The following is a 16,452-nucleotide window of genomic DNA, read 5'->3' as shown; positions in this document are numbered from 1 at the left end:
CGTAGTCTCATATTTTTTTTGCAATCTTGAATATTAAAAGCAAGCATTTTTAAACTGATATAATAGAACAAGAGTCCACAAAAATAACAAAATCAAATAATTTGATAATCACAATTTATTTCCCGCTGCTATAAAAACCAAACGAGTTATCCTTAAAATAAATTACAATAACAGTTATGTTATCCATACTTCCCCTATAATAAGACTGTAAAGTTATACTTTTAGCACCATAATCAGGTTCATGCAATCTCTCTTTTATAAAATTAACAGCATCTTCGTTAGAAAAAATATCCCACAAACCATCCGAAGCTAGAATCAAAAATTTTGGCTTGTGGTCTTTCAAGTCAAAAGATAAAATGTCTGGGTCTGCTATAACCAGTTTTTTGTCTTTTAATGGATAGTCACCCAGGGCCCTTGAAGTTGCCAAAATGCCAGCCACTCTCCATACACCATTAAAAGTAACGAAGCCACCAGCTTCTTTAATTCTTTTCTTTTCCCTCATTTGTTGTGGTTTATGGTCAAAAGACAAGGGTATAGCACTGCCTTTGCTATCACACATTACCCCACGGGAATCTCCTACATTTGCCACAATTAATTTGCTACCTTCCAAAAGGGCTATCAGGGCAGTAGTTCCTGCTACATCCATAGATTTCTTTGCTACTTCCACCAGTTTTTCATCAGCAGCCAATACTTCATCTGTGATCAATTTCCCATAATTAACAGTGCCAAATTTATCAAAATAAGAGGTAATTGGCACTTTTTTCATACTAGGTGTCAACTTAAGGGGTCTAGAGTCTCTGGTAATTGGTTTTAAAATATCCAACTTGCTAAGAATTTCATTATCAGTAATTTCTTTGGCTCCTTTAATACATTCATCTGTGGTGGAACTGGTTCTACGAAAACTCTTTCTCCTCTCACCCCCAAAAGTGGGAGTTATTGGCTTTTTAGGGTCCTTTTTCTCCTCATCATCTTTTTCTATAACCTCACTTCCTATTGGGGTACCAGCAATTAGATGTTTGATGTGCACCACTTTATTGGACAAGTTATTAATAAGTTTTTCTTTGGCATAATTCGCGGCAAATTCACCCCCGTGACCATCAAAAACAGCAAATAGTGCTACACCTGTGCCATTTATATTGTCATTAATAACAAACCGATCTTCCATTTTTGGTCTTCGTCCTTGGATGGCATATGCGGCTACAGGCCCAACCTTCATTTCCCAACTTTGTTTCTCTGGTTCTCCCATGGCAAAGAGGCCCAATTTGTCAGCTTTGAAGCGAGGCTTGTTGATGGTGTACTGTAGCCTCCCTAACAAGTTACGACTCCATAAATCAACAGCCTGGATATAGAAAAAAAGCAAAAAAAGCAATGAACCAAAAATAATAAACTCTGGCCTTAAAATATAATGTCTTAGCATTCTCCATATATAGGATATGTAAGTTGTCTGTGTTTGGGTTATATGAGATACTTTCAGTGGCACACTCCATAGTATTCGTGACATGATTTTAACGTGAGAAAGGTACGTTTGATAGATGATTCGGTCATCCAGTTCGTCTTCCATTTTAATCTACTAACGTGTCGTTGCGAAATTTCTCGCGGTTTTAGTGGACGGCATTTACGTATTTTCGTTGGTGCTCATTGTGATTCTATAAAAATAAAGCGAGGGAGCTATTCTTAGAACAATAAGATATCAAAAATAAAATAAATCTTTTGCTAACCTTATTTTATCACTGGTGTAAAGGTGTATAAGAGAGTTACCAACGTCGACGGACAGCTTACGCGTTCGCTACGCCGGTTGTTACGTGATTTTTTCTTGGCATCGCATTTCTTTACGAAAATAATTGCAATTTTTGTATGTTTTGAAATTGCAGTCGAAATTGAATGTTGATTGGAAAATGGGTTAGAGTGCGGGGTGGGGGAACCCCCACCCATAACATAGCCTGTATTTTCTAAATTTAACAAATGTGTATGAAGCTAGCGTCCGATGGAATCCAGCGACCAAGTCGCGAACGCAGCATATGTCGGTTGCCGGCGACGTATGTATAGTCCGCGCTTAAGTAAAATCTGTATTGTGACGAATTTATAATGTTAGGGGAGTGGGGGGCACATTCGGCCACTTCATGGTTTTTGATTTACAAAATTCTGAAAAGTCCACATTTTTTACCATTTTTCAGTGTAGTCACAATATTTACACTTTTGCTTAATGTTAGCATCGAAGTATTGTTTAATTTAACTTATAATATTTTTTTTGTTATAAATCCAAAACAAATCTCTATAAGAGCTGAATCTGCCCCATTGCGGGGTACAATCGGCCAGGCAAAGGGGTACATTCAGCCATACATAAATTTACCCAAAAAAACGGTCCCTATTCTTTTTAATATGGTTTATTTTAATATAAAAAAAATTCTTTTACTTAACTGTTATTCCTTCAAAGTTATAAAAAAAAAGTAACACTTAGATCCCAACGAGATTTTGAAAATTTTGAAAGTTTTTCATAAATGTTTCCCTGTTTACAAGACGCGATATCGTCGATTTGAGGATAATAAAATATTTTGCTATTTCCTCTTCGCCTTAAAAATTTGACGTTGTATTCTTCATCAGCTGCCTTATTTATTACACAACCAACATAATAAATTATTGAGGTTTTTAGTGAAAACTTTACTAATATAAAATCATCAGTTTTAATTTCATCGTTTTCTTGTAAAGATTCGAAACTTTCGGCGTCATCGCTATCACTTGAAACAGTATCCGTTTCTTCCTCACTAGAAGTATCTTCAAAAATCCTTTTTTTAACATTATTAATTTTTCTTTTTTTGATCTGTTCAGTGCCACTTGAATTCTGATTAATCCTTTTTAATTTTTTTTGTTGCTTCTCCGATTTTATTTGTACTTTTATCATTTTTTCATTTTCTATATATCCTCTACTCTTTCTTTTTCAGGTGTTTCGGTATATATTCTTGATTTTCCTTGATTGGCTTTTATTTTTCTTTTTTTTCTCTTGACTCTTTATAACTTTGGGAAGGGGTCTAACAAATTCTGGCTGTATTTTTTGGACCTTTACCACATCTGATGTAGCTTCATATTCTACAATTTCTTTGAGAGGAGAACGATTTCTAGCGTTTGATATGATATCTCTTTTGATGTTGAAGGTAAATTTTTATTCAACTTTGAATCTAAAATATTTTTTTCTTGAGCTTTTCCTTCATTCTCATAAAGTCTAGAACCGTCAAAATCCCCATCGGTAAAAGACTGGGAGTTAACAGGCCATATTCCTGGTTTCGAAAATCCGCTGGTTATGTTTTGAGGAGAAAAAGCCTGCAAAAATGGTTGCTTTATAATCTTTGGGATATGTTTGACAGTGACAGTTTTGCCAGGGTTACTTATCATCCATTCATTCATGGACACAGGACATTTAGTTTTAAATGGGCTGTAAACTGCCACATCTAGCGGTTGTAGCCTATGGGAAGTGTGTACTATACCGTGCTCTCGTGCATACATTATGGCAGCTAAGGTTGTATGTGACTCATGATTATCAAGCAGTAATAGCAATTTATTTTCTTTATTGCACTTAGTGTGTGTAACCATATGTTCTAGTGCTTTTACAAATAAGTCTTTAGTCATCCATCCAGACTTATTTCCAAGTGCTAAGCTTAAGGGTGGTGCATCAGATAAATATTCTTCAATGTTTCTTATCCTGGGAAACACATATACAGAAGGTAGACTATTACCTGTAGCGCTTATTATGCCAACAAACGTAACCAGCTCTCCTCTCTCCGTTTTAAACCGTTTTAAACCCTCCATTTTTGGAGCATTTAAAACGTTTGTCACTCCAGTTTCGTCTAAGTTATAAATTTTATCAGGACCAAAGTAATATTTTTCCAAAACATATTTATAATTGTTAAAAAATTCTTGCACATTAGTTTTATTAATTCCAAGACCTCTTGCCAAACTTGTACTTTCAGGTTTACGTAGGGATAATGCAGGATATCTTATCATAAAACCTTTTAACCAGTCAATTCCTGCTTTTTTGTTTACATCCCAAGTAGATGGTTATTTGCAATTTGGTAATACCTTTGCATAATCATAAACTAAAAATCTTAGTTGACTATATGTTAATCCATAGTTCATATTCGAACATTGCTTGATATAGTCCTGCAACATGTCCTCTTGAGCTTTAGAGAACACCATTCTCGTAGCATATTTACCTACAATTAAATAAAACTAATTCAGCACATCCAAAGTGTAAAATAAACTATACCAAAATATCTATACCTTTCTCTTCATTTTCACTCTCATATCCATCATCTCCAAACTTTTGCAAATATTCTTCATTGTGGTATGGTTGCGGCAATCTTTTTCATACAAGATTGTAATGTCTGCCTTTTTAGGTTAAAGACTCTTGCAGCCTCTCTTTGTGACATATTTTTTCGAAAAAATATTTTTTAAAGCCTCCCGTATCCTATCTTCGCTTATACCAGGTCTGTCTGTGTTCTTAATGTAATTTCTTACCATCTAAAGGATAACAAAATAATAATTAGCTAATATAATAATAATCAATGTAATATTTTTATATTATAAACTAGGTAGGTATTTAAGAAATCCAAACAGAATCCGGGCCAAACAGTCGGGGCAGAATACCCCGACATATGTGGCTGAATGTGCCCCTTTGGGTATCCAAGACAACAAAAATGTGCGGCCAACACGTGGTTGTATTTTGAGGTTATATTACTTTAAATACTAAAACTAAAGACTATCAAGCTTAAATGTACACATTTTTACAAAACTGTATTGCAAAAAAAATAACAAAAAATATTTTTTTACAAAATTTTAAATACTTACCTTTTTATCAGAAAAATACACTTTTTTTCACCAAAATTTTATGCACGCTGCACGCTGTGGTGCCGCCAAACAACAACAATAATGTAATAAAGCTATGTTGCCACTTATTCAGTAAAAACCAATGTGAAATTCGAAATATTTTGAAAGTTATTAGCAATGGCCGAAGCTGCCCCTATGCCGAATGTGCCCCCCTCTTCCCTACTTATTTTATGGGGTATTACGTCACTTATTAATAGCAAAAATCAATTTAGAAATTTTTATCTCACACGCTCAAAAAATTAAAAAGAAGAAGAAAACGACTTATTCACGTATTTAAAAGAAATATGAACTCAAATCTGTAATGATACCGTTCGATATACTTAATTTAAGTTCAATCAAGTTCAAGTTTTAAATACAATAATTTACTTGAGGTATAATAGATTTTTTATATACCTAGGAGCTGAGTTACCCTGAGCTCGTTTTTTCTTTTCAATATCCTACCTAACTTTGTTATGAATATTAAAATTAAAAAATGATAAAAACAACAAGAAGAGCTACTTTCAAAAAAATACTTAATTTGAACCAACGTTTCTACCGTTTTTTACTACCGTTACCAAAATAAAAAAATTTAATTAAAAATATAAATAAAATATACTTATCTTGCAAATCTTGGTTTTTCTTGAATAACTTTTGAAGTATTTGGTATAATTTAATAAAAATTTGACGTGATGAACACTACTAAGGACCTCTTGAAAAAGAGTCCTTAAAACACATTACCTTGTTTATTTTATCAGGAGTGGACTAGGTTGGACAAAGTTGGGCTTAAATTTTTAGCACCCTGTGTGATAAACACACATAATATGGCTAACTTAAACTAAAGAAAAAGCACTCTTGTTCATTATCGATAAAATTAACCGTTTCCAGTCTATATTTGAAACTAACCTCCATTTATCATACAAATATTTAATTATCTCTTCCGAGGATTTCTTTGTGCATCTACAAGTACAATCCGTAATTGCTTGATATCTTCTACTATCTCCAAAAAGTTCATTTCATGATAACTAGTCTCCGTCCGATTTTATCAATTTTAACTTAATTTCTACCCTTGACTTGTATCATGTAGTGTTGTTCTCCGCTTCTTTTTTCGTTATTTTTATTAGACTAATTTAATAAATTCGAGACCTGTGACTTTATTTCAGAGAGAGTTTATTTCATTACTATTTAAGGCTACTAAACTAGTAAACTAGTTTTGCCCACAACACTACATTGTAAAGTAGCAAAAAAAAACTTGCTATTGGGAATTTTGCGTAAATTTTAAAATGTCTGTGTCTTCACAACAACTTAAAATACGTAATCGTTTCTTCTATTCCATGTTATTGACTAATATAAGGAGCCCTTTCAATCCTAAAATAATTAATAGAATTTTTAATTTACTAATACTAGTAATTATATTTGAAGTTGGAAATGGCCAATGAAATAAAGCGAAGAATGCACACTGTAATGACTGAGAATATGCTTTCACGATGAAACCGCTGTATCTCCGTATCGGTAGTAGATCAGGGTATTCTCAAAATTAATTAATGATTTTAAATATCACTATTAACGTCAAACTATTATTAAACCGTCAAATCATATAAAAAAATATAAATATTTTATAAATATATATATTTAATTTTACTTTAATTACCTTGATAACAGTGGTAGATATAACTACCGAAACGTTGGTTGAAATTAGGTATTTTATAAAAAGTAGGTCTCTTGTTGCTTTTATCGTTTTTTTAATTTTAATATTCATAACAAAGTTAGGTAGGATATTGAAAAGAAGGAACGAGCTCAGAGATTAATAGATTAGATCTCAGCTCCTAGGAATATAAAAAATCTATTATACCTCAAGTAAATTATTGTATTTGAAACTTATTGAACTTAAATTAAATTAAGTATATCGAACGGTATCATTACAGATTTGAGTTCATATTTCTTTTAAATACGTGAATAAGTCTATTTTCTTCTTCTTTTCAATTTTTTGAGCGTGTCAGATAAAAATTTCTAAATTGATTTTTGCTATAAGTGGCGTAATACCTAATAAAATAAGTAACTCCCGTTTGCTGTTATTTAATCAATATAACGCCCGTATCTTCTGAAATTCCCAAGGGATTTTAATAATTTTTTGCCCAGATAATCACGATGAATACCTTAATCGAATTATGAAATTCGGAAACCTCTACAAACTAAGGTTTCGTGGTGAAAATTGATTAAAAAATCAAATTTTATAAAGAAATGAAAAAAGCTCTAACTTGCAAAGGATTTGAATAAAACCTTTTTATGCAATAAATATCTAAACCGATTTCAGATGGTTGCAAATCTCTAAAAACGAAAGTTTTTTTAGTAAATAATTATTAAATTTTTAGATGTTAAACAAAATAAACGCCTAAAACTCCCAAAGGATTTGAATAAAACTTTTATGCAATAAATATTAAATATCTAAACGGATTTCAGATCGTTGCACATCTCTACAAACGAACAGTTTTTTTGTAAAAAATTATTGAATTGTTAGATGTACATACAAACAAAATTTAATAGCTTTACCTCCCAAAACTCCTGTCCGAGTCCTTTGGGAGTAAGAGTCTTTTTCATCTCTTTAACATTTGACTTTTTAATTAATTTTCACAGTAAAACCTTAGTTTGTAGAGGTTTGGGGGCACCTTAATTTTATTTAGGCATTCATTGTTAATATCCGGGATACGCGCATTATATTGATTAAATAACAGCAAGCGTGGACTATAGATATGTTTCTGGATATCGATCGGACGCTAGCTTCACTTCACTTCTAGCTTTTCAGAATTCACCGGTGGATACACCGGGTTGCACCGCCAGTAACCGAGGCGTTTCAGAATTAACTCGATACAAAAAAAACACGTTTTAAAATTAACCGGTGAAATCAGCTGGTTGCGACCAACGAGGTATCGGATTAACCGGGATTTTAAAAAGCTTCCTGGGCCACTTTTGGATTCTATCTGATCTTTGATAACCATGGGGATTGTGTTACAACTGGATTCACAAAGCATATTTATCGCCTCAAAAACTTAAAAAGAACAGTTAATAGAAATGATATTTAATAGTTTACTTTAAAACAGTCGACCTGCAACTAGAGTCTTTGGACTTGGGGTCATGCATCTCTGTCTAGGAGAATTTTTAAGTTGCAAAGAAGAGCTCTAAGGGTTGTGGAAGAACTAGGTTTCAAGGATGATGTCAGAGATTCTTTTAAAAGCACCTTCATGGCGTTATATCTATGAATGTCTAATATATGCAAAAAATAATCTGAATGTAATCAAAGATCAGAAGTTCATAACCTTAACACGCGGCAAGTAGTTCTCAGTAGTCTAGAGATTCAATTCCTGAGACTCAATAAATCTCGTATCTCATCTATATAGTACGATATATAGTATGATATATACAGGGTGACAATTTCAAGAGTAGCCATGGCTTATAATTTTTAAACCGTAAAAGATATAAAAAAATGCTTAAAACCGTTTCTATAGTAACAAGGGGGAACCAAAATGATGAATTTTTTAGGGATATACTATCATCCCCCTAACCTCCAGAGCCACCCCCTTAAAAATTTTAAATTGGAAGGGTAGTCGAGTGATACCTTGTTTGAAAGGTCTATTAATTCCCTATATTATGCGACCCTACTTATAATAATCAATGCATTTATTTTAGAGTTATGCCAATTTTAATATTTTATTAAAGGTTATTTAAGTGTTTTTTAATTTCTTATAAAATTAACATATTTTGAAAATGTCATAAAATATTTAACATTTGAACATTAGTACAAATGGTTAAGAACTAGCAAAACACTCTGCAATATTGCGTTTATTCTATTTTTAAAACAATAAAAACCTGCATTGAACTTTAATTATTTTATTAAATGCTCAAAGTGGCTTCCATTATTTTGCAAGCAAAAGTACAATCTGTTTTCAAACTCTTGACGAACACTTCTAAAAACTTCAGTTAATAATCGGCACTCTTGTGTAATTCTTTGTTTTAGCTCCTCAATGGTGGCAGGCTGCGTTTTAAAAACGACCGATTTTAGGTGACCCCAAAGAAAAAATCGAGAGGGGTGAGATCTGGCGATCTTGGCGGCCACTCAATAGGTCCTCTTCTACCAATCCATTGGTCTGGATAATGATTATCTAGCCACTCTCTAACAGGCAATACATAATGTGGTGGGGCCCCATCTTGTTGAAAATGCAATAAATTTTCATCAAGAACAAGATCTCCATTTTCATCCCTTTGGTTTTCCAATTCCGTTATTACTAAAGGCTCAACAGTTGTTTCTAACATTTCAGCATAAATTTCTCCATTTAGATTATCATCAATAAACAATGGCCCAATTATATTATTCCCTAGAATTCCGGCCCACACATTTATTTTTTGGGGATATTGGGTGTGCCCTTCCCTAAAAATATGGGGATTCTCATCACTCCAGTAACGGCAGTTTTGCTTATTAACGTTACCGCGTTTAAATAAAAAGTGCACTCGTCACTGAAACAAATGTTTTTTATAAAACGTGGCTCATTTATTATTTTTTGGGTCATTAATTCACAAAATTCGATCCGCCTGTCTGGATCGTCATCACCAAGTTCTTGAACAATCTGTAGCTTGTAAGGATGGAATTTATTAATTTTTAATATCTTTCGTACTGATTCACGAGACACTCCTGTGGCAGCTGCTGCTTGACGAGTCGACATACCAGGATCCATAGCAAAATGCCCAAGAACCTCAATCTGAGTTGCTTCATCCAGTATTCTTGGCTGATTTTTCTTTATATTACCTACAAACCCAGTTTCTTCAAATTTTCTTACCAACTTCTGGATGTAATAATGCCCAACCTGCTTATCTGGGTGCCTCTCATTAAATATTGTGGCACTTCTACGAAAACAGCGATTTTGAGAACCATAAATAAATATCATTTCAACTCTTTCGGCGATCGTATAAACCATTGTAAAAATAAAACTAGAGCAGTGAGAGAACTTTAAATCACAAAAAGAACCACGATATTACTAACCAAACCAAAAATTGAACATTTTAAGGCAAAATTTAAATAAACAAAAAACAACAAATATTTCGAGAATGGCAGGCATCGAAAATTTTCCTTTTTTTTACATCGCCAAATACCATTCCGACAATTCAATAATTTCAGTATAAGTGTACTATTTATTGGAGTTTTGTTTAGGCTTTTAACAATTCATTTTAGTATCAGAATAAATATTTTTATTCTGATAGTAAAATGAATAGACTAACATTTAAAAGGACATACATATCTCGGAAATGGTTGCATTGATTTTAATGAGTAAGACGGCAAAATATAAGGAATTAATAGACCTTTCAAACAAGGTATCACTCGACTACCCTTCCAATTTAAAATTTTTAAGGAAGTGGCTCTGGGGGTTAGGGGGATGATAGTATATCCCTAAAAAATTCATCATTTTGGTTCCCCCTTGTTACTATAGAAACGGTTTTAAGCATTTTTTTATATCTTTTACGGTTTAAAAATTATAAGCCATGGCTACTCTTGAAATTGTCACTCTGTATATAAGTACGATAGAAAAACTTTTAATTGAGGATAGTGAAGAAAAAAAGACCTAGGAGAAGATCTTCAAGCCGTTGTGAATCAAACAAAAACATTGATTATTCAAGGATAAAAACTTGATGGTGTCACCACATACCTAAAAGCGATTAGAACTAAAGGGAAGGAGAGTTATTATGGTACATAAGAAAAACTTGAAATTGTCCACAAATTACTAGAACTATTTTGCGCTTTCATTTATTAATAATCGACAAGACGATGACTGAACAAACATATATTTTCTTAATAGGCCAGTGAATCCTCAAAAATGTCCCTATAATTTTCGCCAATTACTAATTTTTTTTGCATTTTAACGCCGAGAAGCCCCAGTATTTTTTTGAAATCCAGTCAATTACAGTTACGTTGATTGATCAATCATGAAAATCCGATAAACGACTTTGTAATAATACAGGCGCGAACAGGTGCATGTCGAACTTATCGTATTTAATCCTTTTTTTTCGTTGATTGTTTTATCTTTCGTCGGTGGAATTTTTGTGCATATCTGTTTTATTCATGAAATTAAGTTGAAATTAGACTGCTCTTTTTTTTTTTGAAGAAGCTGTAAGTTCAAGCGAAGTTGAGGAGGTACGATCGAGCGGTATCTAGAGTTTTCAAATTTGGATTTAACATCTCTTAATGATCCTCTATCATCAAATTTTCTATAGTAAAAAATTTGGACATCCTAACGAAAACCTTAAATACCATTATACTGACTGGCCTATAAGCAAACAATTTAGTTGATAGTATTCAACAAAGAATTGACAATGCTCGATGCAAACATTTTTTCCGTCGCGCATCAAATAACACTACGTTCACAAATTATTCCGTCACTTATTGCGTCATGGATGTGCAGCCTAAGATGCGTGCGCGGCCAAATGACAGTGACGTTTAATTTGACATTATCAAATTAAGAAAAAAAATGGAAATGAGAAAATAATAAATAAAAAAAAAAATAACTACTTGTGTATGTATTGTAATTCGTGTTATTTAATGGATGCCTATTTAGTAATACGAAAATGGGAACAATTATAACTAATAATTTAAAAGCGGCCATTGAAAGCATCAAAAAGTAATTAAATATGAGTGAGAGGAAATTTGCAAGGGGTTTAGGGAAACCTGGAACTGCAGCTCAACTAAGGGAAACGGTTTCCCAAGTTGTTAGGGAGAACACTGTAAATGTAAGGACACTAATGCTACGTAGGTGTTAAATGTGATGATAAAAAAGCCAAGAAAACCACAAATTTAACATCTATGTACCTACATTTGAAGCTGATACATGACATCTTACAACTTGTTTTCATGAAAAACTGCACTGGGAAATGCGTCTATCATAATCTATTTTTATTCATTTTTTAATCCTATGCCAAAAAAAATCATCACTTTATAATCACCACACCACTTTTTATATTCCTGTTGTGGTTTATTTATTACTATTTATAACGAGACCAATCAAATCAGCTACCTATATACTTTTGGAAGTATATAAGACTAATTAGTTCATAACAATTGGTTTTAATTCTTTGCAGCTACTTCCATACATAAAATAAATTTCTATTAAGTAAGTTCTCCAATGTGGTTTATAAAACATGTATAGCATTTTAATTAGCTTTCATTATTTTTTTTCTTATCTGAAAATGTACCTGGAATATTAGTCATGAAGTTGTAGTTCAAAACATTGGGAGTGGCATATTGACTGTATGTGTAAGATAAAATAGTAAAAAGGCTTGTATTTACATAGTTTATCATATAATAATGGGCAAAAAACAGGCAAGAATACATTATATTTTGTTATTTAACACCCACATAACAAACATTTTATTATTTCTATCAGTTGTGGTTTCCTTGATATACCAAATTTACCAATTATACAAATAACTAAGGTTTGTTGTTAGCAATGGTAGTTGGTAACAACAAATGTGGATTTAATAATAATATACATACTATGCATTATTTTAAAAATAAGATATAAAAAATGTTTATGAGAAAATATGCCAAAAAGGTATTATATTGCAGATCACACAAATCTTGTAATAGGGATTAATATAAAGTAATTTGTTTTCAGAGTAAACCTATTTTGGTGGATCCTCTGGATTTCGAGCAGTTTTTAATAAAGCACAAGACTGTTCTGCAAAATGATCCACAAAGGGAGCTGTTACTTTATCCACCTGATGACATTTCTGTAAGTGATTTTAAAAAAGTATTTAAGATTTATTCATGTTTTGAAACTACAAAATCTTCATCCTTATCTGTAATAAATAGTTTTTACACAATTTTAATAGAGGTCTTATGTATACTCTAGTGTCAATTGAAATCATTTAGACTTCTGCACAATTTATTTAATCTCAGAAAATCTACACTTAATAATTATGATTTAAGCTAATGTTATTTATGGAATCATCACAATGTCCATTGTATTTAACAATTTTTGTTCTTAGACAAACATTTTTTTTGCTTGTGATATATGTGAATTACAGTTTTAGCAACTTGCTCTATCCTCTTTAGACTGATTCAATAATAAAATAAAATGCTTAAAACCAATAAGCTAATTTATAAATGCTAGATTTTGAAAACCACTAAATTTGAATACCTGTTACCATCAATATACTACTGTTTATAATAAAAATAGTTTTTTTGAGATCTATCATTGATTTAATCTGCTTATCATTGTTTTTATTTTTGGTTTCCAGAGCAATAGAATGATACTTTAAATTTACAATTAAATACCTAACATTTGAATTGTATACTAGGTTTTTGACTTATCACTTAAATGAGGACTGCTGCAACTGTGCATATACAGATTATAATAACTTATTATCCTTAAAGGCAAATCTCCTTGCATGTTGGTTTTCTTTAGCTAAACAGGAAATTTTTTTTTATTTGAGTTGTGTTAAAGCCAACATATCGTGATCTAACCACAAAGAACAGAACAATACAGGTTATTTATTTATTGGCAAGTTATACCTATGCCAAGGAGTTGGCTTAGAGCTCAAAAATATATAATGGCAAAAAATAATTGGTCACCATTCTAATTCCCTTAAGATACTATCATCTATCGAACAAAACAAAGGTAAGGACACAAAATCACGGTCAATAACTGTTGTTACAACAAATGTGATCTGTGTAGGTCTAGGCCTGATGATGCTCCGATAGGAGCGAAACACATGGAGCTTTTAAGCTTTTAAAAATTATATGGATTTGATGAGACTGTGACTTTGTGTCCTTACCTTTGTTTTGTTTTCGTTTGGTCTCTTAGAGAAAAATGGATGATACATTTCTATCATTCATCAATTGATAATTTATCGTTAACTAGGAAAAGTAAATTTAGGGATCTTGGAGACTGTTTTCAAACAAATCTCAAATTTAAGCAACACTATTGTAAACGCATATAAGCCTCTTGGTTTTGTAATAAGAAATACAAAACATTTTAAAGAAATAAAATCAATAATAATTCTGTACAACTCACTGGTCAGACCGATCTTGGAGTATGCCTCAGTTATCTGGGCACCTAAAGCAATGGTGCATATTAATATGATTGAAAGAGTCTAAAAAAGATTTTTAAGATACCTGTACTTAAGAACACATAATGCATATCCTTATATGATCTCCTATAATAGTATGCTAATTGAATTTAAAATGGTACAATTGAGTGTTAGGTGTAATATGAATGATGTCTTATTTATTCACTACATAACTAACAACTTAAAATATAAGAACTGTTCTTTAATTAATCATCTATCATTTGCTGTTCCTAAAATCAATTTGAGAATAAGAAATAACAATCTTTTCCAGTGTTCACCCTCAAGTTGTTCGCCATTTAATAAAATGATGCAAGAATGTAATAATTATATACAAAAATATGATATAGATCTGTTTAATATATAATAGTATTCGCCAAATTAAGACTGATTTTGTATCCTTATCTGATTAATCATTTACTTGTTAATTTGTTCTTTTTGTTTTTGATTTTTAATTGTAAGTAGGTGTATTTTATTAAATGTTATTAGTTTTAGTGTAGGTTTAGTTTCATCATTATTATTGGTTTTCCTTTTTCTTTCTGCAAGCCAGTAAGCACTCCCACATATAATTACATTTCAAATGTGTTTGTAAGAGTATAAATAAATAAATAAATAAATAAAATTAAATAAATTAATAAATCATCTATCGAACATTTTAGAAAAACTTTGTTAAAATTGACTTAAGTAAAATTTGTGCCTTTAATTAATGTTAAATTCTCCATCCTTTTAGCAAGTGGTTTTGCCTCGAAGGTGTAGAACCTTATCACCTACCTTACCATCAGAAAATGAAATCCAACATTGCAACCTCTTCACGAAACAATGTGTCAAAAGTTATTCCTCAAGTTGGCAAGTGGTCCATTTCCGATACGCTCAATATTCCGGTAGTTATGCTGATTTACCTAAAATACCCAGCTGTGGTAACCTTTTGGAACAATTATACGAAGTAGACATAGATGAAGACTGTAGTGATATAAAGTCTCGGACTGATAATATTACTAAAGAAGGATGGTTGATGAAAGGACCAGAAATTGGTAAATGTTGTCCTTAATAAAGTTTTTTTAATACTTTTTTGAGTTTTACTTTAGGTTCTGAGAGGGGTTTTGTAAATATGGCATCAAAGAGTTTTAAACGGAGGTATTGTTACCTAAGGCAAGAAGTAGATGGTACATATATACTAGAAATGTACAAAGATGAGAAAAAAGGAGAGGCAAAAATGAACATTGTTATGGATTTTTGTACTGAAGTAGTCAAGGTGGTTAATGAGTAGTTATATTGATTGAAAATATTAATAAGGTATATTTTAGAACTTAAAAAGGGGAAAGCTATGTTTTGAATTGAGGATGACAGCCGGTCACAAATCTTATGTCCTTGCTGCTGAAAATGAAGCTGATTTTAAAGATTGGTTAGGTAAATTAAATTCGGTACTTCAGCAGTATCAGGTACAGGAGGAAAAACGTGCTGCATCTTTAGAAAGAGGTATAAGGGTTAATTTCTTTAATTTCAAAATAATAAGGGAATCCTATGACTAGATTTAAGTATTTTTTTAATAAGTAACAAATATCACAATCTACATAATTATTATAAATGCATAATTCGATTATCTTATTTTAGAAAGAAGCACTCCTCCTTCGCCTCAAACCTCCTATGGAACTCTAAAAGGTTTAGAACAAAGCATGAATCCCCAATTAATAAAATACGCCAGAGAAACCGATTTAAGTATAGCGCTCTCTAGAAAAGAATCTCGAAATAAGCTTTTCTTACTATTTCCCCCGTTAGCCATGCACCTAAAATCTCCCATTTCTAGTCAGGATCAAATAGAGCCGTTTAAAGAAGTATTTGGCAACAGGCTGTTTTTAAAATGCGAAAACATTAGGTTAAAATTACAAGTAGTAGATGAAAAGGAGCAATTGTGCCAAGTGGAGCCTTACTACACAACATTGTGCCTCTTCGACGTCAAATATGGGAGAAAATTGACTGAACACTTTCACTTCGATGTAAATAGTGATAATATACGCACAACCTTTAAGAATAACCAGCAGCAGACCCCTAGTTGTAACGATAAATTAGATATTTTACAAACAGTCTCATCCGATTGGCTGTTGTACCCCAAACAGGGGATAGTGAATATAACCAATCCCCATCCCGATATCTTTTTATTTGTTAGAATTGAAAAAGTTCTGCAGGGTGGCATTAATCAAAGTTCGGACCCTTATGTTAGGGCCAATAAAGAACCCAAGATTGGGATTAAGTATTATAAAAATATAGCCACATGCTGTCAAAGACTGGGAAAATACAGGATGCCTTTTGCTTGGACTGCCAGGCCTTTATATAGGTCAGTAAGTCTATTTGTTTTTTGTATAAAATTTTGTTATTTTGTGTTTAACAAGTTATCTTTTCTCTCTTTTACTTTCAGCCAATTAATTTTTTTTAATTATTTTAGTCACTTTGAAGATAAAACTAGAATTTAATAATAAGTTTTAAAACTCAGTG

The 16,452-nt window shown here is 32.0% G+C and overlaps 3 protein-coding genes across 8 annotated transcripts in view; 1 reads left to right on the top strand and 2 right to left on the bottom strand.

Moving 5' to 3' along the window:
* Positions 1-97: 97 nt before the first annotated feature.
* LOC126743609 (protein phosphatase 1L) lies at positions 98-11,853 on the bottom strand. 3 transcript variants are annotated; one of them, XM_050450783.1, is made up of 2 exons: positions 11,709-11,853; positions 98-1,339 (listed from the first exon to the last, which is right to left on the bottom strand). In XM_050450783.1, exon 2 carries the CDS (start codon positions 1,244-1,246, stop codon positions 116-118), a length of 1,131 nt encoding a protein of 376 aa, XP_050306740.1. In that variant the 5' UTR covers positions 1,247-1,339; positions 11,709-11,853; the 3' UTR covers positions 98-115. The 3 variants fall into 3 exon arrangements, with proteins under 3 accessions (XP_050306740.1, XP_050306739.1, XP_050306738.1); XM_050450782.1 differs by lacking the exon at positions 11,709-11,853 and adding an exon at positions 1,719-1,935 and having other exon boundaries at positions 98-1,668; XM_050450781.1 differs by lacking the exon at positions 11,709-11,853 and adding an exon at positions 1,719-1,934 and having other exon boundaries at positions 98-1,646.
* On the bottom strand, positions 3,085-3,801 carry LOC126744168 (uncharacterized). The gene has a single exon (XM_050451527.1). The coding sequence runs from the start codon at positions 3,799-3,801 to the stop codon at positions 3,085-3,087; it is 717 nt and encodes a 238-aa protein (XP_050307484.1).
* Positions 11,367-16,452, top strand: part of LOC126743608 (dedicator of cytokinesis protein 9) — a 28,141-nt gene continuing 23,055 nt past the window's right edge. For 2 of the 4 annotated variants that reach the window (XM_050450780.1, XM_050450776.1), the window contains exons 1-6: positions 11,367-11,625; positions 12,510-12,626; positions 14,693-14,993; positions 15,048-15,214; positions 15,267-15,438; positions 15,574-16,294. In XM_050450780.1, coding sequence (XP_050306737.1) covers positions 11,527-11,625; positions 12,510-12,626; positions 14,693-14,993; positions 15,048-15,214; positions 15,267-15,438; positions 15,574-16,294 — 1,577 coding nt within the window. In that variant the 5' untranslated portion in view covers positions 11,367-11,526. Of the gene's footprint in view, positions 11,626-12,077; positions 12,215-12,290; positions 12,447-12,509; positions 12,627-14,692; positions 14,994-15,047; positions 15,215-15,266; positions 15,439-15,573; positions 16,295-16,452 lie in introns of those variants that run through there. The other 2 variants (XM_050450779.1, XM_050450778.1) reach the window with 2 other exon arrangements.

This window comes from Anthonomus grandis, chromosome 13 (genome assembly GCF_022605725.1).
Source record: "Anthonomus grandis grandis chromosome 13, icAntGran1.3, whole genome shotgun sequence".
NCBI classification, from domain to species: domain Eukaryota; kingdom Metazoa; phylum Arthropoda; class Insecta; order Coleoptera; family Curculionidae; genus Anthonomus; species Anthonomus grandis.
Note: the sequence above shows the minus strand (reverse complement) of the source record. Positions and strands in the feature narration are given on the sequence as shown.